The sequence below is a fragment of the Pavona decussata genome, unplaced genomic scaffold, assembly GCF_977016875.1.
Source record: "Pavona decussata unplaced genomic scaffold, jaPavDecu1.1 SCAFFOLD_37, whole genome shotgun sequence".
In the NCBI taxonomy this organism is placed as follows: Eukaryota; Metazoa; Cnidaria; class Anthozoa; order Scleractinia; family Agariciidae; genus Pavona; species Pavona decussata.
This window is the reverse complement of record NW_028145459.1, coordinates 2,882,501-2,906,239: the sequence shown is the minus strand read 5'-3', so window position 1 is coordinate 2,906,239 and position 23,739 is coordinate 2,882,501. Positions and strand designations below refer to the sequence as shown.

Genomic DNA, 23,739 nt, shown 5'->3' with positions numbered 1-23,739 from the left:
CCCTAAAATCCTTTTATCCCTTCTTTTTCGGAAACAAATTTCGCGTTTCTGTACGTTGTAAAAAAAAAGTAATAATAATAAATAAATATCCGTTCCGCTTCGAAATGATCAATATCAACTACCTTTTGTAGTTTATTTCCTTCCTGTTCCAGCAGTGTTGAGGCTAGACCGCAAATTTATCTTAGTGGGGTGAATTAAGGCTTCAGTTTCCTTTTCCACATATAGGTTGGAAATAAATAACAGACGATTTATGCTAAGTTTGCAATTGGAAGTATGGACAAAGTATATCATTATATATGTGTTTCAAGTTTTTAAAATCATGATTAGAACAGAGAGGGTTATAGAAGAACTGAGCTTTGTTTCCTTTTATCATAATGCCCTTTTATCACGAGCACCAAGCTGTTTATCCGTTGCGTCCTGCCTCGCTGACGAAGCGCTTATGCACGTCGCCCAGCTTCATGTTATCCAAATAACACTGAAGCACTTCGGATAAGTTTTCCTCGTGACAAATCGCGACAAAAAGCGTCTTGAAATCGCTGGCACCTTACAAGAGGGACTTCAGACAGTTCGGCAAACAAATTATTCCTATAAATGAATTCATCAAAAATCGTCTCTCTTGGCGCCATAAAAGAGTCAATCATAACGTTTCATACTATGCGGAACACAGATGAGAGAGGAAACCATTTTATTGATCATTATTCACCACAGGAATCTCAACTCAAGTACTGTTTAATAACGTGCTAAAGAAAGGAATTTTGTCAATTTCCCGTTTTTTGTTTTTGTTTTGTCACATTCATCTGGCTTGCAAACTCGTCCGGAATAGACCCATTTTTATCACGGTTTTGGAAGCCATCTTGAAGGGGAGGTAAACACGTCGAAATGCACCTGTAACAGTGTTTGTATGGAAATCCGATGTGAAATAAGTTTCATAAAACATCGCTTCTGAAAACTTCATGAATTGGAAACTTGAGGCACTGGTCGGCACTAGGCAAAGGATTTTACAGAAAATAACTGAGGAATGTAGCTGTGCTAGAAAGCATCTAGTTGCGTTTTGACATTTCCATACATGTATAGCGAACCAGCCGTGAACTGCTATTAAAAATAGTTCGTGGGAAAAAAATATAGGGAGCTGTATGGAAAGTCCAAAACACGACTGGACGCTTTCTGGCACAGCTACATCCATGGAATTTTTTTCTTAAAATCCTTTTCCTGGTGCCGGCAAAAGTTTCCAATTCATGAATTTTCAGAAGCGATGTTTTATGAAAACTATTTGACATCGGGCTAATTTCCATACAAACACTGCTATTTCAAGACGTGTTTGCCTACCCACGGATGGCTTCCAAAACTGTGATTATAATATAGGGGCAGGGGATTAGTTTCTGAAAGAAACAGTGTGGTGCTGTGTCGGTGGGAAGTGGAAACGATTGTTTGGTTTATCAATAGTGTTGATAAGGTAATTTGATCACCGTAAAGAGATTCAAGAGCTCGTCTGACGCTTCGTCAGAACTGGTGAATCGGATTTTTAACACAAGGATTTGCTGTGGTAGCGTGTTACAAGTTAATTTTTAAACTGTCTTAAATAAAAACTTACAACATGCATATTCATGCTGCTACAAGAACATGTTACAGATGACAGTAAGCATTTGTTACCCAGTTAATTTGATGAGCAATGTGGTACTTCTAAAAAAATGATCTTCCAAGGCCAGCTCAATGCCAAGTCTGTCCCGAACCTTTCCGAAAATAGTGTTACCAAACAAAGGGTGATGACATTTGACTTATTTTTAGAACCATTTTGGCACTGTTGCCCAGCATGGTTTCATGCTGTCACATCACGCATGTCACTCCTGTAGACCTGTCCCTTCATGTACGTCGCGTCGCCAACCGAGATTTCCTTCAAGCTTGGCACAGCCATGCGACAGCACGGTGGAAATCATATTTTTATGTAAAGTAGCTTTCGAATCCAACATTGTTGCACATATTGTTTTTGAAAGGAAGCCAACATTGTGCACTGAAACGGACCCAGTAAGACCGGGAGTAAGAGAATACTTTTATAGTCCCTGGACGCGTGAAAAAGTCTTTTGTATATGTTCCCCAGAGACACAAAAGGTTCTAATCACTTGTTCCAATACACTACACCGAGAATTTACTAGAATGGGAACAAAATTTTTGGTGAATAGCAAAGTAGGATTCAGGAAATCCGTTTCTCCGACTACTTTGTATCGTAATAAAATTTCTTAGCTTGGTCACAAAAGGATCCAGTGACCCTGTTCGCGGTCAAAACAATTCTTCAAACAACGATGACATCTGTCAATTGTTTGAGAAAACAAAGATGTTTCACTTGAGTGACCGCTGCTGAGAACAAACAGACGTGACATCCGATATTTGCAACTGAATTTGAAATTTTTATCCGTTGCGATGTGTTTTGAATACCTCGACAAGCGTTCGGTTGTCTTGGTTTTGTTAATTTTCCGAGCCGCATTTATTTCAAACCCGCATGAAAGCTACTTGATTACTTTCTAAACCAAGCTTAACATGGAAAATACCGGCGCAAGCAAAGAAACTGCCGAAGATTTGTTCTTTAAGTTTATGGACTCCGAAGAGTGCCCCGAAATAACACACACGTTTCAACGGCTAGTTAAACTTCTCGGAATCAAAGCCGAAAATCCGCGACAGTTTTATTCTTTACTAAAGGGAAAGTTGCAGTCTTGGAGATGTAAATCTCTGTGGGAACTGCTTGATTATCGTGCCAATCAAAAGGAATACGGTAAAGGAAAAATATGTGAAGACATTCAAGTACTGGTCATTGGAGCAGGTCCTATTGGGCTCAGGACAGCTATCGAAGTTGCTTTGCTTGGTGCACAAGTTGTGATTGTGGAGAAAAGAGAATCATTTGTACGGAATAATGTTCTGCACCTGTGGCCGTTTCTACTCACGGATTTTCGTTCACTTGGAGCGAAAAAATTCTACGGGAAGTTCTGTTCTGGCTCCATCGATCACATCAGTAAGTATATTTAAAATGCCGTCCTTGCATAATATTTTTGCTAATGATTTTGGTTGGTTTACCCGGTAGTATTTTCTTCACTATCTTGAAGTTTGCGTGATTTCCTTATTTGTAAATTTGATTTATTTGTAGTCGAATAAGTGCGTTTTTATTTTCATTGCAGCATCTATATCTCATACGATACAGTAATTACTGACCTTTAAAGTTCGTGATAAGGGTTTTATAATGACACAATATCGGTATTTTCTTGATGTCGTTTCTAAAACATGACTTGTACGCCTGTTTAGAAAATATACAAAGGTTTATGGGATATAGCTTGTCTAAACTTCCTTTATATATAACAAATTTCCTGCTTGTAGTTTGAAATGAAGCAAACAAACATTTCTGATTATCCTGAGACAATTTGAAGCCCATATTAATGATCCTTATAAAGCATTGACGCTTTTATGTATTTGCCACTCAATAAACCCACAACCATTTTTTCCCCGTCACGTTTACTTTTCAATGTTCTTTACTCGCGCGTTATTATTTTTGAATGCCCATAAGTCGACGTTCACCGCAAGGCGGTCGATGATGATCGTAGAGACACGATAAGCCGACCTAATCCTCAAAAACGTCGATTTGCTTTGTGGACCTATCGAGGTTGTTTATCATGCCTTTGCGAACACCAAAAACATTTCATCGCGAAGGGTTTTAAAATGACAGTGATATCACATCTTAAATGTAATGGTTTACTTTTAGCAATGACATCTTTACAATTCTCCACACGTGAATTCATTTGCAAGCTCGGGCAAGAAGTTCAGTTTTGCGTGGGCTCGCAGCGTTCAAATCAGCACTTATTCAAATTCAATCGTTGAGCCTCAAGGAAATTATCAGCTGAACTTAGCACTGAGAAGAGCTTGCCGGATTCGTCAGTTCAAGAAAGCGTTTTCGGTATTTCCCTAAGAAAGCTCGTAGGCGGAACTTCCAAACCTATTTTTGATATTTCAGCCTCAAGCCATATTATATTGTTGTGAATGAATAACAATAGACGGGAAGTGTATGCAGAGAAAAGAAAGAACTTTAATGAAGAAAAGAAACATGCTTTTATTCGATCACTGAAACCGTTCTTCGAAATTCAGTGTCTCGCTCGGAACAAAGTCGCACTTCTTAGCTAATTTTCCAGAGGTTTTTTTTTTCAAAAACAATTGTGGGTTTGAAATTTAGATCAACGATTCAAAATAATTAATTTTCAATAAATTCAGCTGCATAACAACGAAGAATCATAGTACTTTAATTTAGCCAATTACTATTTGCATAAGCAATATTCAGTCTTATTTGATTCAGTTTCTGCGACGACAAGGCAAAACATAATTGTTTTCGTCCCCCTTTTTTGTTTCTTTTGTCTGTTTTTTCTTTTTTTAATTATTTTGACTCCAAAAAAAAAAAAAAAACCATATTTCTAATTCCAATTCTATATCATGAGCCTCTGGCTCGTGAGACTGGGCAAGAACTCCCCGTTTTATTACTTTACTTTACTTACTTACAGCCGAATATTTTTTTGTCGCTATCAGGGTCGCTATATTTTCTTAAACTTTAATTAAATTACCCAGGACTTCAAGTTATTGGTCCAAGTACCATGTTATGTCTGCAATGTTTATATGGCTACTAAATCAATATGACGAAATAAAAACAACTCCACTGCTCGCTTTCCTTGCAGAACATCGGTCATCGTATTTTGATATATGAAACATTTCTTTAGTATTTTCCTAGAAGGTTCAAAAACATCCTTCTCCTTATTCGTTCATTTTGTTCGTGTTGTGCGTGTCCGCGGATGACTTTCGCACGTCTTGCGTGTTGATAATCCTCAAACGCACGTCCGAAGCTAACTTGCCGTTTCCTGGTTCAACATTTCTGAAACAAACAAAATAAAAAGTTCTTTTTCGTGTAGAACCTTGATACACGCAGGCTGGTTACTTGAGTTAAACAGTGGTGAAATCGCTGGAAATTTTACAAAGTCCGTGACCTTGGTTGTGTTTTATTCACTGTATCGGTTTTGCCTGACCAGTATTTGCAACATTTTTGCTTATCTTAGTAATTAAGGGAGGATTAAATTAGCTTAGGTTCTCTTATAAACGGCACCGCAGCCGGGAATGTGATCCTTTGTATTTAGAATTTTCGTTATTAAAAAACTGTTGAATAAATACTGTATATTGGAAAATCCTTCTTCGTGTTTGTAAAAGTGCTAGCAAGTTCTTGCTTCAAATGGAAATTAACACTTCACAGAAAATGTTTGAAATTTTCAGTATTGTTATGTTTTCAGAAAAAAGAACTAAAATCGTCTTAGTTTCATGCAGTCTAGGCTATCAAAATATCAATGCAATATTTACAAATAGTAACAATTAACGACATAACAACTTCATATATAGACATAACATAAGCAAAGATCAGTTTTTCCGAGTGAGCAAGCTATTTTTAGATAACAATGTTTTTAAGGTAGAAGCGGAGAAATTTAAAGGCCCACTGTTGTCCTCGTTGATTGCATTTTCAGCGGTAACAGTAGTCTATTCACAAACATCTGGTCCCAGTTGTTCGAAAGCCGATTAACGCTAATCCACGATTAAAAGTTAACCGAGGTTTTCATCTCATTCATTAAAAATGATTTTAAAGGCTCATTTTAAGCTAATGGGAAAGAAAAGTCTAAGGCAAAACTTAAGGACAAAATCTTTTGGACGAATCCTTATGGATTAGTAAATACTGTACTCGAATCAAAGTTCACGTTAACCCAGGATTAGGTTAATCGGGCTTTGACCAACTGGGCCCTTGTATCGTATGTGTAGGTAGACAGATCGTGGGTAGGCTGTGATAATATTTGTACGCGTATCCAACGAGGACATTCAAGCAAATTTTCTGCGTTCCCAGATCGTTTTATGATCTTTTTTAAGATTTAAATTTGTGTAAGCTAATGCAGTATGATCTGTTTCGATGCTTTAGCTGAAAAAATAAGTCGCAGAAAACGTTTGGGAACGGAATTTTATTGTACTAGCTGTTCTTGGCTTTACGAAAATGCTAGCTGACTTATCTTCGCGCAGTTTTAATGACATATTAACCCTTCAAACGAAAACGAAAGCAATTTCTTTTCGCAGTGGTACGAAGTTTTTTGAGCTGGCATTCTGTAGAAGAAAAATTAAGATTTTCTTTACAACTAAAACAAAATTTTACATATAAACAGATATTCAGAGAAATGAACGGTTGGGCGCCCCTGAGTTTTTTCATACAACAACACAAGAAGGCTCTATATTTCTTGTTTTCGTTACATCGGTGTTGTTGTTTTTTTACAGCAATTTTTAAGTAAACCTTCCAACTGGCAAAGCGTTTTGGTAGGTGTCTTCATTCATGAACATTTTTTCACTACTTCCAGGCATTCGCCGACTTCAAGCCATCCTTCTCAAAGCTGCACTCATTTTTGGCGCCAAACTGTACACAGGGGTCACGTTTGAAGACGTGATCGAGCCTAACTCAGTAGAGGACGGATGGAAATGCAAAGTGTCCCCCAACACCCACCCCGTCAGTACGTATGAATTTGATGTGCTTATTGGAGCTGATGGAAAAAAGAACGTTATTCCTGGATTTCAACAGATTGAAATGAGAGGTAACGAAATTAACATTGTATCAGGTTTTGTTCAGTTGTTAAAAGGGGTTTCCCTTGGGTGTAGCTTGTACCTCGTAAGGGGCATTCGTTTTACGTTTTGGCTGAGATGTGCTGGTGAACTTACCAAGTTATCGGAAACAGTAGTGTGCAGAGACTTGTAGCTAAGCCCCTGAGACAAAGACTTAAGAGCAAACATTGCATGCAGCACCCCTGAAGAGTCCGAATTTTGCAATACGGACCGCACTCCTAGCTTCTATCAAATTGTTCGAGAATAAAATATTAAGGGATTTCATCTGGGAGGAACAAACTGTTATCAGTTGTTTGGCAATTTCTCAAAAAAGCAAAAGAAAACAAAATAAAAAAACAAACAGAACTTGTGTGTTTCTCAATCAACGAAAACTTATGTGTTTCCTTTCAAAATTATCAAAAATTGAATCTCTGGTAGTGACTGTTGTGCAGGTTAAATGGTTTTTCAGCTCCAAAATCTTTCCGTGAGTTTGAGAAACGCACGCATGGTCCCTATAACTGTTAGTCGTTTGTTTTTGTTTTGTTTTTTTTTTTAAGGGCAAAATTTTGTAACTGTGAACTCATGTGAACTGGGATGACTATTGCTTAGGATATCTCGGAGACTTCAACCGAAGCCACCAATAATTCAACGTCGACTTTCTAGGCAGGGTAGAGACTCCAGGGTTTAAACATTTTCCAAGTCTTAAATTCTGTCTCTCTCTCTTTTTTTCTTTCACTCTTAGGCACTCTAGCTATTGGGATCACAGCTAACTTTGTCAACCATGGAACCGAAGAAGAAGCCAACGTGGAAGAAATCAGTGGAATTGCTTACCAGTTTAACCCGCAGTTTTTCGATGTTCTTCATGCTCAGAAGGGAATAAAACTTGAGAATATTGTATACTACAAAGACGAAACCCATTACTTTGTAATGACGGCAGGGAAGGCAAGCTTACTGAAAAGAGGTGCGCTGAAAGAGGTACAAAACGTATTTTTTTTATATCGGCCACGTGTTTTACAGATTATTAAAATAATCTGTGTTTCGTAACGCAATTACCCAAGCACACCGGGAAAGAATCATCAGAACGATGTTTGATGTCTTTTTAAAACAGTCTGTAACTGAAAATATTCTTTACGCAGGACCTTGGGCAACCGGCCAAACTTCTGGCTCCTTGTAACATCGACCATTCCAAACTACTGGAATACGTAACCGACGTGGTTAAATACGCTACCAAAGGAACGCTGACGAACTTAGAACTTAAGATTGTAGGTAACAAACAGCCGGACATTGCTGCGTTTGACTTCACTTCAATCAAGAAAGCTGAACATGCTGCTAGGATCATAGAGCGGAAAGGAAGTAAGCTGTTAGTTGGCCTTGTTGGAGACAGCTTATTGGAGGTGAGATGTGTTGAATCCCCGTCGTTGAGAACATTTCAAAGTAAAATTCGATCTGTTGGTCTCATTTGTTCCAAAACTCTCGTGTGCATTCCAGTAGTGATCTCACATGCATTCGAAGAATTTGAATCTGCGCTCAAATTTTCATTAGAAAACAAAAATAAATTATGAAACTCTTGTTCTCTACCGCACTTGATCTTGAGCACATGTGATCTCAGAGAGTTCGTAATTTTGTTATCTTTCATTTTAAAGCACTTCGTGCAACAGAGCTCATTTAAATAAGCTAGGCTTGGGGTTGATTATGCTACAGCTAAAATCAACCTCGTATCTAACATCATGATTTTCCATCCGTCAGCCATTCTGGCCCACAGGATCTGGTTGCGCCCGTGGTGTTTTGAGCGCGCTGGATGCGGCATGGATGATCCGCTCATTTGCGCAGGACAAACCTCCACTTCAAATTCTCAGTGAGCGAGAGAACATCTATCGCCTGCTGTCTGGCACCAGTGCGGAGAATCTACACAAAGATCACGCTAAGTACACCATTAATCCTAGCTCACGTTATCTACAAATTACACACAAGAGGATCCGTGAGGTCTACCATCTGTATGAGACTGATGATGCTGTTAATGCCGACTTTAGTATCGGCAGCCCACAAACAACTGTCAACAACAAAGGTAATTTGTATTGGGTGTTAGATGTATAATAGGTCCGAGATGCTTTGAACCTCATTACGAAAGCGAGGCTAAGTGCAAAATTGATTGAAAATTAGTTTTCATTCATGTGCAAACAAACCTAACTTTCATATCAAAAGCTTTGCACTTAGTAAGAGATAAATACCGAGAACGGAGGTATTAATCCATATACGACCCGAGGGATGTATATGGATTAATACCGACGTTCGAGGTATTTATCTGACTTATTTCATGAATAGCGATCCTTTGTTCAAGGGGACAAACGCCGGCTAATTAGTACCGTCACACTTAGGTGAGAAACGGAAAACAATAGAAGCAACCTGATGTGTGCGTTTCTCGCAGTACTGCTAATGTAAATGAGGGATTTATCTGTATAAATCCCTCGTTTCAGTTAGTTTAATATTCATGAAGGATGTAAGTTAAATAAAGGATGTTGAATAACAAAAGAAAATGTGTGATTCATGAAATAAGCCTTGCTTTCATATTGAGGCTCACAGCAACTCGGAAATAAGCTACTGACCTTATATTATACATTTGGTGGAGCGCTCCTTATCAGACGCCCTTTCAAAAATTAATGCACAAGCTCCCTAAATTGAAACAATAATCCATGCATTGTTACTATTTTTTTTTTTTTTTTGAAAACGAACGTTTTTCCGTTTTGGTCCTTTTAGACTACCAAAGTGGATGTTTTTGAAAACGTAGTTTTACCCTGTTCTGGTGTGGGAAAAGCAAAACGGAATTTTTCGTAAACGCAGTGGCATTAAGCTGAGGGGTATTTCACCAGCTGCGCACACGCTAGTTATTGGTGACCCAAAAGGGAAAGAGATTCCGTTTCAGTCAAAACCCCCCATGAGATACAGAAATAATGTAAGCAACTTCAGCGTGGACGAAATACCTTAGTTTTTGGCGCCAAAACTCTGTTTTCAGAAATACCACATTAGTGGAGATCGCAGGATAGGCATAAGGCAATCTGAAAACGTTTATTCAAGGAGAAATTCAAGGAAATTCCCTTCTGTCATTTAGAGATTTGTATTTTTTGACAACTAGCCTGGCGCATGTGTTGGGCGAGCGCTGACTAAGCATTTTGTTAATTCAGTTTGTTCAGCGCCCGAGGAATATTTAGTGCTTTGTTCACCGGCTTAAAATAGGCTTGTACTGCATACTACAACGTAATCATCGCGAAAAAAATCCCGTTATCTCTGTGAAGAATTTTAGTAGCCATAACATTCTTTAAAAAGTTTTACTTTTTATTTTATAGCTTCTCGCCGAAGGAGAATCAGCACAGGGGCGAAGTTTACTTCATCGAAAGGACGTAAGCGTGGGCGAGCGAGTTCTCATGTAGCTGCGGAATTTGATATTGGAAGAATAAGATCAACTTCAGGTTCAAGCGTGGAAAATTTGGGTCCACACAAACCACTTTCATCTACGCGCTCTGTGCCCCTAGACGGCAGAACACGAGCACACACAATGTTAAGTTCGGCGGAAAGTGAAGACGACGTCTTCGAGAAAAAACCGAGACGGGTGCGAATTGATCCTAAAGCGAGTCCAGTGACGGTTCGGGGAAGAAGCTCTACTGTAGGTAGCTCAGGCGACGAACTAAAAGGCAAAAGAAAAAAGTCAGCAAGAAAAAGGACTTTATCAAAAGAGAATCTGGATAATCCAAAGGATGACCTAATTCGGAAGAAGAGAGGGTTTTTTGGGTTTGGGAAGAGTAAACCTAAACGCAAAGCAAACGAGGACGCCGAATATTACTCTGATAAAGAATGCAAACTGATTAATGTGAAAGCAAGAGAAGAGAACGAGAAAGCTGGGGCACCCTCGGACTTCGTGAGAGAAGACTCTTGGAGGAGGCGTCCCGCGGGATCGTTTTCGCGGGAGCACTACACCCGTAGATCGACTCGGGACATCATTAGGGAAATGGAGGCAAGGGCTATCGGCAATGGGATTTCAAACAACGACCAGGCTTCAGGAAAGGCGCTGGACTCGAAGATTCGGGAGAAAGAAGGGGCAATGAAAAGGAAGAATAATGACGAAGAAAGGGAAGTAGAAGAAAGGCAGAAGATCAAGAAAGAAGACGAGAAAAAGAAGCACAGAGAAGAGGAGAAGAAAAGGAAAGAAGAAGAAAGGAAAAAGAAGGATGATGAGAAAAGGAAGCATGAAGAAGAAAAGAAAAAGAAAGAAGAAGAAGAGAAAGCGAGGAAGAAAACAGAAGAGGAAATAAAGAAAAGGGAACAAGCAAACAATCTGCTTAACAAGAAAGCACCAACTACACCAGCCAACAAGAAATCCAAGAAGCAAGCTCTGCTGGATGAGATAGCCAAGTAAGTTTTTTTTCCCATAATGTTCATTTCTCTAGAAATACAAACATACGGTGGAGGACAGGCTGGGCTGTGGGAGTTCGAAATGTCCCATGAGACCAGTTCTAAAAATAAATCTACTCGGGGAAGGGTTGAGTACAAGGCTTAGTATATTAAGAGAAAGAGGCTCCGGGCCATGGACTCCTGTTTCGAACTTAAAGGGGAAGTATCATTGGGTTTTTGATATCGTCTGTTAAAAATGATGAAATAAGACCTTCAATCAGCAGCCAAATAATTCTTGAACGACGAGTGGAAAGAAATCAACTCAATTCTTGAAAGGAACAACTCGTGATCTGTTCTAGCACATTTTGGAAACAAAAATGCGAGAACTTGAAAAACATTAGCCTAACATTTTTCAAGTTTCGACCTACTCTGTCTCTGGCCAGAGGCACTAATCGACAGTTTTATTGCACTGGGGTGATAGTTTATAACAAATTTGACAATTATTTTGTTGTTTCTGCTGACAGACAAACATTTTTGGGTTTTGAAATGACAGCATGATATTTCCCCTTTAATGGACGAGGAGTTTCAGTATTGATAGTTGCGGTGTCTCTTTTCTCGTAGGATATCCCCGTCAGCTAGGCGAGCAATGCCTGTACTTTCCAAACTCAGTCCTGAATTAGACAAAGAGAACGACAAGGCGCAGGAACATAGTGTGTCGTCAGTGGTTCGAGAAGCTGCAATGCTGCTAATGGCAACGCCTCTTTTGATTGACGGCTTGATGCCCAAGAAACTGGACAGAACGGGATCATGGGTAAGAAGAAACTTAAGTTTGAAATTTACCGTGTTTTCGTTTTTAAGCGCCCGGTTACCTTATTTGAAATATCACGTTTTTCAGATAACAGGTTGATGCCTTAACACAATAAAATCCCGTTGATTTTACGCAGTTTTTTTAAGTTGAAAGTAGACCTAATAAAACGCTGCCTACTTTACTCATTGTTTGCGTCTGGTTACCTTAGGCCGTGAGAATGATGATTACATGAAGACTGTGCTTATCTGAGAGCTACAGATGGCGCTTAATCCAAATAGTTCAGGCGAGACTGGTTTCATTCAATCTGCTGACAAATATCGCCCGTTTCTTGTTTCTTTCAGCTTGCAAGAAGTAGTGGTCGCGTTCGTGATGTTGTACAGCGATATAACACGTTAAACGAAATGAAACCTTTGATAAACACAGTGAATGGAGATGTAACTCCCTTGAAAAGGCCTCGGGATTGGTATGACGAGATAAGCAAAGAATAATTGACATTTTTATGTAATTAAAAGCTTAAATGTGCAGAGATGAAACGATTCTGGGTTTCTATGGAAAATCGCTTCGCCGTTGGATTTGATACTGAAAGTCTACTTTCTCTTACTTTTCAATTGAAAAGTGATGCTCCCAACACTTCCATAAACCACCTGCGTTTTTTACTAAAATCTCTTATGGTGGATGAAAAATTTACACTCGGACCAGTACCAGTCAGTCAAAGTTTAGGACACCTGGGCCTAGTAGTTCAAAGAGCGGATAACTTTATCCACTGGATAAGTGATTATCCAGCGGAGCAAATGTACTCCAACTACACTTTTGACAAGTTTTCCACACAATCCCACACTTAAATTTGACATACGCTTCTACAGTCGAACCTCTCTATTACGGACACCAAGGGGACAGGAATAAAGTGTCCGTATTATAGAGGTGTCCGTTTTAGAGAAGTAGGCTTTATACGGATTTCGGTCTCTCAGGGACCAAGTGAACTGTCCGTAATAAAGAGGTGTCCGTAAGGAGAGGTTCCATTGTACCCTATCCACAAATGATGGGGCTATCGGGAAATCTTGCACACATTTCATCTGCGGGATACCGACTTATCCAGTGGATAAAATTATCCGCTCTTCAAGTGAACAACTGGGGCCAGAAAGGCAATATGATTTTTTGTCATCGCACTACCTGTCCATTCACGTCACATGCTGCGCCTTCAATTGCGAATTCGCCGCGGGCCATGGATTCTACATGACCGCTCCAAAAATACTCGCCTACGGACATGGCTTAAACGTTCCATACTGTCTATTGCAATCCAGCTACAGTCGACTCCCGATAACTCGAACCTTCAAGGGAAATTGAAAAAGGTTCGAGTTAGCGGGAGTTCGAGTTATCGAGGGTAAAATTATATAGAAAATGACCTGAAAGGAAAGGAAAATTGGTTCGAGTTAGCGGGAGGTTCGAGTTAGCGAGGGTTCGAGTTATCGGGAGTCGACTGTATACACATTAGTATGTCGTTAATATTTCATTAACGTAGTGCGCAGTCATGCGAACCGACGGAGTTCAATCAAAATAGTAAGAGTCTCCGAATAGTCGGCGACATCTTGCGGCCACAGCAAGTGCGTGTGCTATTTTTTGACACAAATTACTTACTCTTCATTCATTGTTTTAAAGTGTCGATGGACCTGAAGAAAAACCGCGGAGGCTTAACAGCGACGAGGTACAGGATGGAAACGAGAACTATTCAGAGAACCAGAACGACTCATTTGACGTGAAACCCACTCCGCCAACGGAGAAGAGAAAGAACTTGCAGATGAAGAAAAACGAAAGGCATTTGAGCAGCTCGCCTTCATTGGAAAGGTTAAAGATCAAGGTAATAGCTTGGAATAGAATCCATCAGTTTTATTCAACAGAAAGTTAAATAAAGTCCTCAAAACTTTACACAGCTATCGGAGGGACATCTTCACAGTCATCTGAACTATACCTCGCACTGAGTCGCGATCATGTGGTCCTGTGGAAAAAAACCCAAAGTGTTACCAACCGCCGTGTTTAAAGCTATCGAGCAGCTATAGCTAATGCTATCGAGAAGTGGCTCTAACGTTTGATTCTGTGACTGAGAGAAACACTCGGGGATGTCGTGAATACTGTTTCGTCTATTGCAAAATGGAATTTAGGGCTTTTTACTTGCGGAAGCACTAGAAAAATACGGACAAGGTTGGCAAATTTGTTATTTAACCAATGGGTACGCTTTGAACAAATGACTTTTTTATACAGTCACCTCCGTCGAGATGGCGCTTTTTGAATGCTTTCGTGTTCAGTAATCCACTCTCAGTGTCTAATCTCACTGTTAGAGAGAGAGCGCCAAGCAAAAACTATTCAATTTCAAAGTGAACACATGAAGATCATTTATGTGGACTTTCAGTTTATCGTTCATGAAACTGACGTTTGTATTCCTCGTTTTAAAGCTGCAGGATTATCCAGATGACGCTCCTCAAACTAACAAAGATTCTTCTTCGCCGGACGGAAAACCGACTGTAGACTTCAATTCTCCCATTTGGCAAAAAACGCCGATTGCCGCTGTAACAAAAATCAAGGAAAATAGCGAAGACAAAGAAGTACGTATTTCAAATGCAAAAATCCATTTTTCCTGTCTCATCTTTAAATTAGTTTTCTCAAAGTAATTGAATGTTGTTATTGCTAATTGCGTGGTTACTATGGGATATCTGAAGACTATCACAAATATTCGCGACGCTGGATACTTTCTTTTGTTTAAAATACAAAAGCAATGATTTGCAAGCTACAACTGTAGCTACTTTTTGAAATGCTTATCCACGTTCTGTTTGTTTGATTTAAGACTGATTCCATAGATGGCAAATCAACAGAAGAGACCGCTTCCGTTCCGGAGAACAAGCATGTTGTCAAAGAAGCTAGTTCATCGATTCGGCAAAAAACAGCGATCGCTGTAGTGACAGAGACAAGTGAAGAGAACAAGGAGAACGATAAAGGAGCTCTCAGTAATTCAATCAATTCTAACGAAAAGGTAGGCATCCAGGCGATATGCATGGGAAAAGTGAATTTTAGAAGTTCAGCTCAATGCCAGATCATGAGACACTACTCTTGAAATTATATAAATAGTAATAATTTGTTTTGACATTTATGCATTTCCGTGAACAAATAAAAGCAAAATTTCTGAGTAGACAAAGAATAAGAGTTCTCAGTGAACGTCAGGTGAAATGAAATGGACAATTTACATACTAGATTGCGAAATGCCCGCAGTTTACGCGCGACCTTCTAACGCGAAGTCTTTATCTACACTTTCTACAACTTCAGTCTTTTTACAAAGTAGATCAAAACTGAATTATGCCTTTAAAAACTTATTCCCATCTCATGTTCTATTTATCGTGATGCCTGGATCATCTTTAATTTGTAATTTTTCTTTTTAATTATTGGTCAATGGAGATAACAGTCTTACAGGTAGAAAAAAATAATGGAAAAATATTGATAAGATCGCTTTGTGACTTTCGCTCTTTAGAAATACATGTACACCTTTTGGATGTAATTCTTCAGTTTGATCATTGATGGAAGATCAGGACGTTTGTTTTCTTATATTTCCATAAAGCGGAGATTTTTTTTAGGTTGTAACCTGTTGTAACCTAGAAAACTCTTGCACGTGCAGAGGCAGCGTTTGATTAAACTGGGTGCCATTAGCCAGTGGTCATAGGACAATTTTCGTTTTCTTACAGGTGACAGAGAAGCTCCTTCCCTCAACAAAATCTTCTCAAACGAGGCGCCTCTCTTCCGTGTTACCATCTGAACTGATGGAAGAGAAACTGACGAACCTGCTGAACAACACAACAGCTCAGAAAGCATGGGAATCCATTAAATACATGATGAGTCTGTTCAAGTAAGGAAGCGGATTATTTTGACTTTATTTTTTATAACGGGAGAGAGTACTATGACTTAATAATTTGGGAATCAAGAAAAGAATTTTGAAAGGGAAGTACTCGAGCGTTGAAGGCTCCTTAAAACTTATGCTCAAACGACGATCAAACGGCAATGCAACTTTGGACATACATTAACCACTTTCTGGCGTGCTGCAGGCGAATTTTCATACATGTAAGCCAAAACGAAACAAAACTCTTGGCTAACTCAGTTTTAATCCTTAGCGGATGCCATTAAATCGCCCTGCAACTATAAAGTCTAGCTGCAAAACAGTTAACTCTGTTTACGACCAAAAATACTTAAGAAATTTACAGGTGATCATTTTCTCAAACAGAAACCCGTTTCATTTGAATAATGTTGCACAATCTGTAATTATGCAGTAACTGATGAAATATTTGTGCGCGTCTCAGTTCAAGTCTCGCCTTTTCCAATAATAAGTTTTTCCCTTCAAGTGTTTGAGATGTGTTCGGAGGTTAAGTGCACTTGCCTAATAAGGTATAATTGATATCTACAGACAAATACAGAAGCACCCGAACGAAGAAAAGTACCATAGGATTTTTAAAGGAAGAGTAAAATTTAGAAAGCATGTGTGGGCAGTGAGAAACGCCAAGTTATTCATGATAGCATGTGGATGGACAGAGGTAAATAACTGTTCTGTGAGCTTTCGAAAATCCCCCCTTCCCACCAAAGTCCGAATATAAGCTCATAGGTTTACATGTAAAGGCCCGTTTAAACGGTTTTAACATTTGCCCAACTTTCATTCAACAAAAGTTGAACGAATGTTGGATGAACGGAGCGTTCGAACGGTTCAGTCAACGCCATTCAACGTTTTCAAGAACAAAGAAAATGTTGAATTAATGTTGAATGAAATTTTAAACCAATTTAATTTTGATTCAACACACTTTCAACAAGCTTTCAACATTTTTTTACGCTTTCAACGATGTTGAACGACCTGTTCAAACGCCCCCGACTGTTGAATGCATGTTGAAGCAAATGTTGAAACAGCTTAAACGGGCCCGGCTAAGAACTATGGCGCTTAACAAAAAGCAAACTTCCCATATCAGTTGCAACAATAAATGAATTATTTGCCTGCGAAGAAACACCTCTGTCGTTTCCTCGTTGTTACAGCATTTGACTATACCCCTTCGTTATCACGCAAAGTTAAACTATTACTTTCGCAATACCTGGAGATGAGAGGTTCAATTCCCTACCTACCTTTTCAGTACGTATAGAAGAGGCGTGTAATTGGTTGTCGGTTATATTGTCCATATCTGGAGAAGAGGAACAATCAAACTGGCTTGAATGTCTGTTCCGAGGCTTTGACGATAGGTGAACATCCCCTTTACTAGGCTAAAGTCAGATTACGAACTGATTACATTTAACTGTTAACTTTCGCATAAAAATGGCCGTTATATGCTTTGAAACATAGCCAATTATCCCACGCCATTGTTTCTGCTATTCCTTGTGGTTTGAGCTCAGTCAAGTAAAAGCAAAATTCCCTTCATTAAGAACGAACTAATCTTCCATGCTTACCAAGTCAAAAAAGGAAACGTAAAACAAATTTTGTTTGCTCTTGTTACAGGTTGGAAGCTTCGTTATCTTTCCATTATCCAAGCAGACAGAGGGACCTTTGCTGTCACTGAACAAGTACCTCAGGTAGGTTATGGTGACCAAACGCCTCACTGAATTCTTTCAGGCTTTGTTTATCAACGTACATAACTGCGATGAACTTTCATATTTTAAATCTTTTTTCCACAGTTCATATAGATGATATTTTGATGTATTTTTCATTTCATTTACTGATGGTTCTTTCGTGGATGTTCCGGCATCGAAATAAGGGTTCCGTCTCGCACCCCGCTATCCAGAAGATTACTTTTGTGCACATCAAAACGTCGCCTGTAGTAGGTTGGTCTAGTAGCCCATGGGTGTTAAGGGGATGAAAGTATACTTACATTGCAGAATTCTGGATTGAGTATTATAGTTCTGTTTTCTCGTTTCTCTTAGCATCGCGGACGAGAAAAAGTTGCAAGAACAAAATGACGCAGGAAAGGGAATTCGTCCAAACCTGCAAAGAGCTGGCTCGTCAGACTTGGCAGAAAAGATACTAGAGCTGAAAGAAGCTTTGGTTTCTTCGCGATCCAGTTCTTTTAAGTCCAGGAGGCCAAGTGGCGAGATGAACGCAAAATCAACGTTTTTGCGTAGAACGGTATCAATGGACGAGGTAAATAAATTTAGCAGAACAGATGAAGAATGCACTTCTCCACTGAAGGATTCTAAACACAGAAGAAATAAATTCCAGAAGCTTCTTAAACCTTTGGAAGAAGAAAAGCACAACAAGCCTGTCAGCAACTTACGTCGTTCTGTGAGTGAAAACGCCCTTTACGCTTCACCTCAAAACGCTGATGAGCATACTCAACCTTTCTCATCAATCATAAGGAGATTCTCTCAGCGGGGTGTCATCGAAAAAGAAACAGCTTGTGATCTAGTCATGGAGGACCCTATTAACCTGGAAACTGCTTCAAGTGATAAGAAGCATGAACAGCGCAGCATCAGTTCGCTTGCTGACGAAGAAGTTGCTAATGTCTCTAAGAATGATACACTGAGTGCTAAGCAGTATCCAGACCGCCATGCAGTGCGATCACCTCGCGAGGCAGTGATGGAGGAAGCAGAACAGCTGTCTTCTGTACTGGGAAATATGTTGGATACCTTAGGCAGCTCCACTGATTCAGAAAGAGAATCAGATTTGGAGAAAGAGGAGAAGAAAGAATCAAAGAATGGAAAAGTTACAGAAACGATTGCGGATGAATACAAGGATGAAGAACTAGAAGCTTTGTGTGAAACACTGAACTCAATAATCCAGGACAACACTAGCGAATCATCTTCTGAGGGTGGGAACGATAATATTACAACTGAGAAAGGTTACAATCTTTGCAAAGCAGACGTAGGTCATAAGAATGCTTTAAAACCTCCAATTCACCCTACCAGAAAGACAGCAAAAAAGCTTGGGAAAACAAAGAGTTTAGATTCTGTTGAAAAACCCAACCAAAGCTCCATGACCAATGGCCACCTGAATCGTGAAAGAGTTACTAAAGCAAAAAGCGTCGATGTGGCTTCGATAACAAGTGACAGGAAACCGCTAGAAAAGATGGCTTCAGAATCTCGACAAAATACCTCGAAGGCCGTCCCAAAAACTGCAACAGATCGACAGGAAAGCTCAGTCAAAACACGTGCACAGCGCCAAAGGGAACTAAATAACTCTCGTCTTTCAGAAACCACCAATCGAAAAGGAATTGTCTCCATCAAACAGCAGTCTTCCGTTGGCGCAAGACTGCCGGCCGGGAAACGACCTGCTTCCAAATCCAAAAGTGTTGATATGGACAGGCCCAGAACAAGACATGTGGTGTTGAAATCAAAGAGCTTAGATCTTCAGGAAAACGGTATCAAGGCCACGAGAAGAAGTCAACCCAAAACGAGACTTGGACGATCCTCGGGCAGTGAAGACGAGAAGAATCCACCAAGGACAAGGAATGTGGAACGAAAACGTATTCAGCCTGCAAGACAGAATTCTGGAAATAAAAAGAAGCGCGCATCCTTAACAAGTAATTCCAAACAACAAAGAAGAAAGTCATCCACAGAGGAGAACAAAACAGGTGAGGAACTCAGGATTTCCAAAGTTTCTCAGGAAGAACACCACGTTGAAACAAAACAAAATGTTGTGAACAGTGAGGTTGCGCCTGAGATTGAGAATTTGACGTTGAGTGACCTTTCCAAAGCTCCTCAGGAAGAACGTCACGTTGAAATTGAACCAAACACTGTGAACACCAAGGTTGCGTCTGGGATTGAGAAACTGACGTTAAGTAACCAGGTGCTTCAAGAACAAAATAAAACTACAAGCTTTAGCGATCAAGCGAAAAACGATAAAGCTAAGTCTATAGAAGAGACTGTCCCGGAAAGTGTCATTTGGGAGTCTGAAGATGTAAGCCAACACAACGAAACTCTTTTGGCAGACCTCGATAATAATGATGTAATTCTGGTTGAAAATCATGACGAATTCGTCAAGGTATCAAAGGAAATTGTATCTCGATACGGTATTATCTCACTACAACCAAACGGAGATGTTAGCAATGGTACCGACGGTGAAAATGAAGTCGAGTTACCACAGCCAAAACAACAGCTTCCTAGTGACTCCAAGCTTCGTACACTTGATCATGATAGCGAGCAGCCTCTAAATGTTGAAGAAGATGAATGCGTTGATGACACAGACTCTCGCATTAAAGAAGACGGGAATCCAGATGTGGCAGAGAGCGCGAAAACAGATTGCACTCAATCCCAGCCCAGCGATCGTAAGATGACATTACTGGACATTGGCAAACAACAATCCAAAGAAAGATTAGCCAGAAAAGAGGAGGTTTCTCTTTCACTAGAAGAGCGTAAACAGCTTATATTAGAGGCAGCTGTTTCACAACCGAAATCAAAGCCCGCTAACAAAAGGAGAAGTATCTTGCAAATTAAGAATCGAAATGATGGCAATCTCGTCAAGAACAAGAAAGAAACGTTTGAAAAGCCCAACGTGACTCACACAGCTACGAAAGGTTCCGAGGATAAATCTCCAAAGCGTCGACATTTCCGATTCAATCATCGGAGAAGGAAATCGTTTGAGGTGTCAAATGAGCAGCTAGATGTAGTGCCTGAGGATAATGAAGCAGAATTTGACGAGAATACAAACGGAATTATTCCAACCAAAACTGCCCAAGATGCGCGCCTTCATAATGGAATCCCAGCAGAACCAAAAACGGACGGTGAAAAACTTGAAAACAACGTTGGCAAAGAAAAGAATCGCTCTCCTATCAAGATAAGCCCATTTCAACTGCGTTTTACCAAACGAAAAGGTTCCTATGATTTGGAGAAACGGACAAGTGCAGGCAGCGTTGGATCTTTAGAGCAGTTTCCCGGGGAGTATGATGAATGAACCTGAAGGGACGCTTTTGAGTACAATTAACATTGACACCTGCTACTCACAGCCTCATGATATTGAAATCCTTCAGAATACATACTCTCTGCGCATCTCGGGATTGCCCGAGGAACTCGATTTCCTATAAGACGGTGCTTTCTAAAACAAATATATTTTTTTACGCGGTTTATTGCTTTTCGGGAAAAGCAGAAATTAGCAAGGGCTATTGGAATCTAAAACGAAACTTAGGGGTATCCACTCATTTTTCCGAAATAACTAAAATTCAATTTGAAGAAAAATGCCATGTTTTGCTATGTATTTTATAACTTTTTCGAATAGGCCTTATCACGGTTTTCGACACCATTTTGACGAGTAGGCAAACACGTCTGAAATAACAGTGTTTGTATGGAAATCCGATGTCAAATAACTTTCATAAAACATCGCTTCTGAAAAATTCATGAATTGGAAACTTTTAGCACTAGTAAAAGGATTTTAAGAAAAAAATTGGAGGGATGTAGCTGTGCTAGAAAGCGTCCAGTCGTGTTTTGAATTTTTCATACATTTGTCTCTATAGCGAACCAGCCGTGCTACTAAAAATAGTTCGCGGGAAAAAAATACAGACAAAACACGACTGGACGCTTTCTGGCACAGCTACATCCCTCCAAATTTTTTTCTTAAAATCCTTTTACTAGTGCTAAAAGTTTCCAATTCATGAGTTTTTCAGAAGCGATGTTTTTTGAAAATTATTTGACATCGGATTTCCATACAAACACTGTTATTTCAGACGTGTTTGCCTACTCGTCAAAATGGCGTCGAAAACCGTGATAAGGCCTATTGTTGTTGTTTGAATTCTAATATTCCTTGCTCATCTCTGCTTTTCCCCCATAGTCACAAACTGCACAAAAATACCTCGGTATAAGTCATTTTGCGTGATAATGTATGTTGTTGTGCTGTTTGAGCTTGGTCGATAAAACTCTTGCGTGCGACAAATCAGAGCAGTACTTTGTTTTGCTGCTCCTTGTTTTAAATTTTTGATGAATGAAATTTGCAATATTTCTCAGTTTTAAATTTGGGTGTTGCTGATGATTATCACTACTGACGGACATGTGCGCCAGTCTTTAGTTTGGGAAAACGTTACCTTGTACATCCTGTAGTTTTTTATTTCAAAAGATCTTAAGTTTTAAAAGAGAAACAATTTTAATAAAGCCATACAAAACAGTTGAAAACCGTTTTAAACGTATATGGTACTGAGCAACAGGTTCATTCAATTTGGGACTTTTCCACGCATGGCCTATACGGGTATCTGCTGTCCAATGCCGGGCTCGGGGTTTTTTGCGACTCCTGATCTAGCCGGAACGAGGCATCCTTGCTCGGGTAGTTTTCTAGAGCTCCGCAGGGTGTAATATTGTACAGACTCGAGGCCCTGCCAGGGGGGAGGGGGGGGGGGGTCCCGTGTCGCTTGTCTGAATTTTAAAATGTCCCGTGTCGGTGTTTTGTCAGTGCTTCATGTCGCTGTCGGAAATTTAATGAAAATAGTTTGTCCTTGTCGGAATTTACCCTGGCAGGGCCTCAGACTCGGAACCTTTAAAAATATCAGCTCGATTTTGGCTTATTCGTAGAGACGGGCTATCAACTTTTAGTAGTGTTTCGGATGTGTCGGTCGAACAAACAAAGCAATCACCTTTCTAAATTTAGTCACTAAAAATAAAAAGGTTGTTATTTTTAGAACGGGGTATTAAGGAAATTGCCTATTTCTAGACAGAGTAGCAAATTTGGAGGCCTGGTCGACACAGTGATACACCTCAAACCTACTCGAGCCTGTTCACTCCACCACCCCGGCTCCCCGGACAGTCGCTGCTGTGAAAGAAGTAATTCCTTTGCTTATACATCTGAATGCTACTACCGTAAAGATCCAATAGTGGCGACCATCGTTACTTTCGGAATTAGCAGCCTTTGGGACTCGTTACTTTCGGGGGGTCGTTATTTTCGGGGAACAAAAACCATGAAACAAAGCTAGCGCTAGTTCTTTTTTTCGAAATGAAAACTGATATGTTTCGCCTAGAACTCAAACAACAGCATTTGTCATGCAGTCCCTTTTTAATTTGGCCGAGTGCCCCAGTGATTACAGGTACATTTTTTTATTCCCTAAAATCTTTGAGACCTTACTCATTTGGATAACTTTTGCTCCTTTTGTACAGACGTATTTCCCTCCACAGAAATGACCACCATCGTCAATCAGCAGGCATGACTTATGCTCCTGTACCTTATCAGAATAATGCCAGGCTTATTGGCTTTGATTTCTCTGTCTGTACGAACCGGCATGTCACAGAAGATAGCAGGGCCGTTTCACTTCCTTTTTTTTTTTGCCTCTTTTTTGTTACCATTTATCTACCGCTTTCATATCAAAGTGTTTATAAATTTTCTAGGGGATGCAAGCGGCTGCTTCGTTGTTACTGCGGATGTAATCAGAGTAATTAAGAATCCGGATACAATGGTCTAGCCTCCCACGCAGTGGACTGCGAGCAGTCTCTCTTTTGCTCGAGAATATGCAAAAAGCTGAGCCGAGTACGACATTCGAGGGCGAGTCGCGCGCGCGAGCGAGCGGCAAAGCCGCGAGTAGCGTTCATCTTTCGTATATCTTGCGTTTTTCCCCGCGAGTTCTCGAGCAAAACAGAGACTGCTCGCAGCCTACCTATGCAAACGTTCTTTGAATCGTGACAAGCCAAAGAACTTTTCCGCGGGAGGCGAACAATGGTTAGGTTGAGTGGTTTTCTCAAAGTTGCTTAATACTCTCTCTCCAGGTAGAGTTGAGGAAATTCTTCATAAAAAAAGTCTGCGTTGGTATGATCTTGTCGCTAAGCTTTCGTATTTTGATTAGCAAGCCCAGTAGATTAAGGCGCCGGACCCGGGGGGGGGGGGGGTACTTCTCGGAATTCCTGGTGGGGGTGTGCCGCCCGGGTCTTCAAATCCCGACCCTATTTCAGACCTAAACATGCCATTTTTCACACCCGTTTTCAGACCTGACCTCTAAAAT

The 23,739-nt window shown here is 40.0% G+C and overlaps 1 protein-coding gene across 1 annotated transcript; it reads left to right on the top strand.

The window, feature by feature from the left end:
- The first annotated feature begins 2,172 nt into the window (after window positions 1–2,172).
- Window positions 2,173–21,933, top strand: LOC146484041 (uncharacterized). The gene is made up of 15 exons (XM_085105368.1): window positions 2,173–3,001; window positions 6,402–6,632; window positions 7,382–7,614; window positions 7,776–8,033; window positions 8,386–8,704; window positions 9,981–11,043; window positions 11,644–11,833; window positions 12,172–12,293; window positions 13,487–13,685; window positions 14,278–14,427; window positions 14,667–14,852; window positions 15,556–15,716; window positions 16,269–16,395; window positions 17,337–17,410; window positions 17,759–21,933. Exons 1-15 carry the CDS (start codon window positions 2,533–2,535, stop codon window positions 20,721–20,723), a joined length of 6,747 nt encoding a protein of 2,248 aa, XP_084961494.1. The 5' UTR covers window positions 2,173–2,532; the 3' UTR covers window positions 20,724–21,933.
- The last annotated feature ends 1,806 nt before the right edge of the window (window positions 21,934–23,739 follow it).

Excerpts from the sequence above, each read along its gene's own strand:
- LOC146484041 (XM_085105368.1), top strand. The coding sequence starts at position 2,533 with ATGGAAAATACCGGCGCAAGCAAAGAAACTGCCGAAGATTTGTTCTTT. Across the intron at positions 11,044-11,643 it reads CTGCTGGATGAGATAGCCAA|GATATCCCCGTCAGCTAGGC; the intron begins GTAAGTTTTTTT and ends CTTTTCTCGTAG. Across the intron at positions 11,834-12,171 it reads TGGACAGAACGGGATCATGG|CTTGCAAGAAGTAGTGGTCG; the intron begins GTAAGAAGAAAC and ends TGTTTCTTTCAG.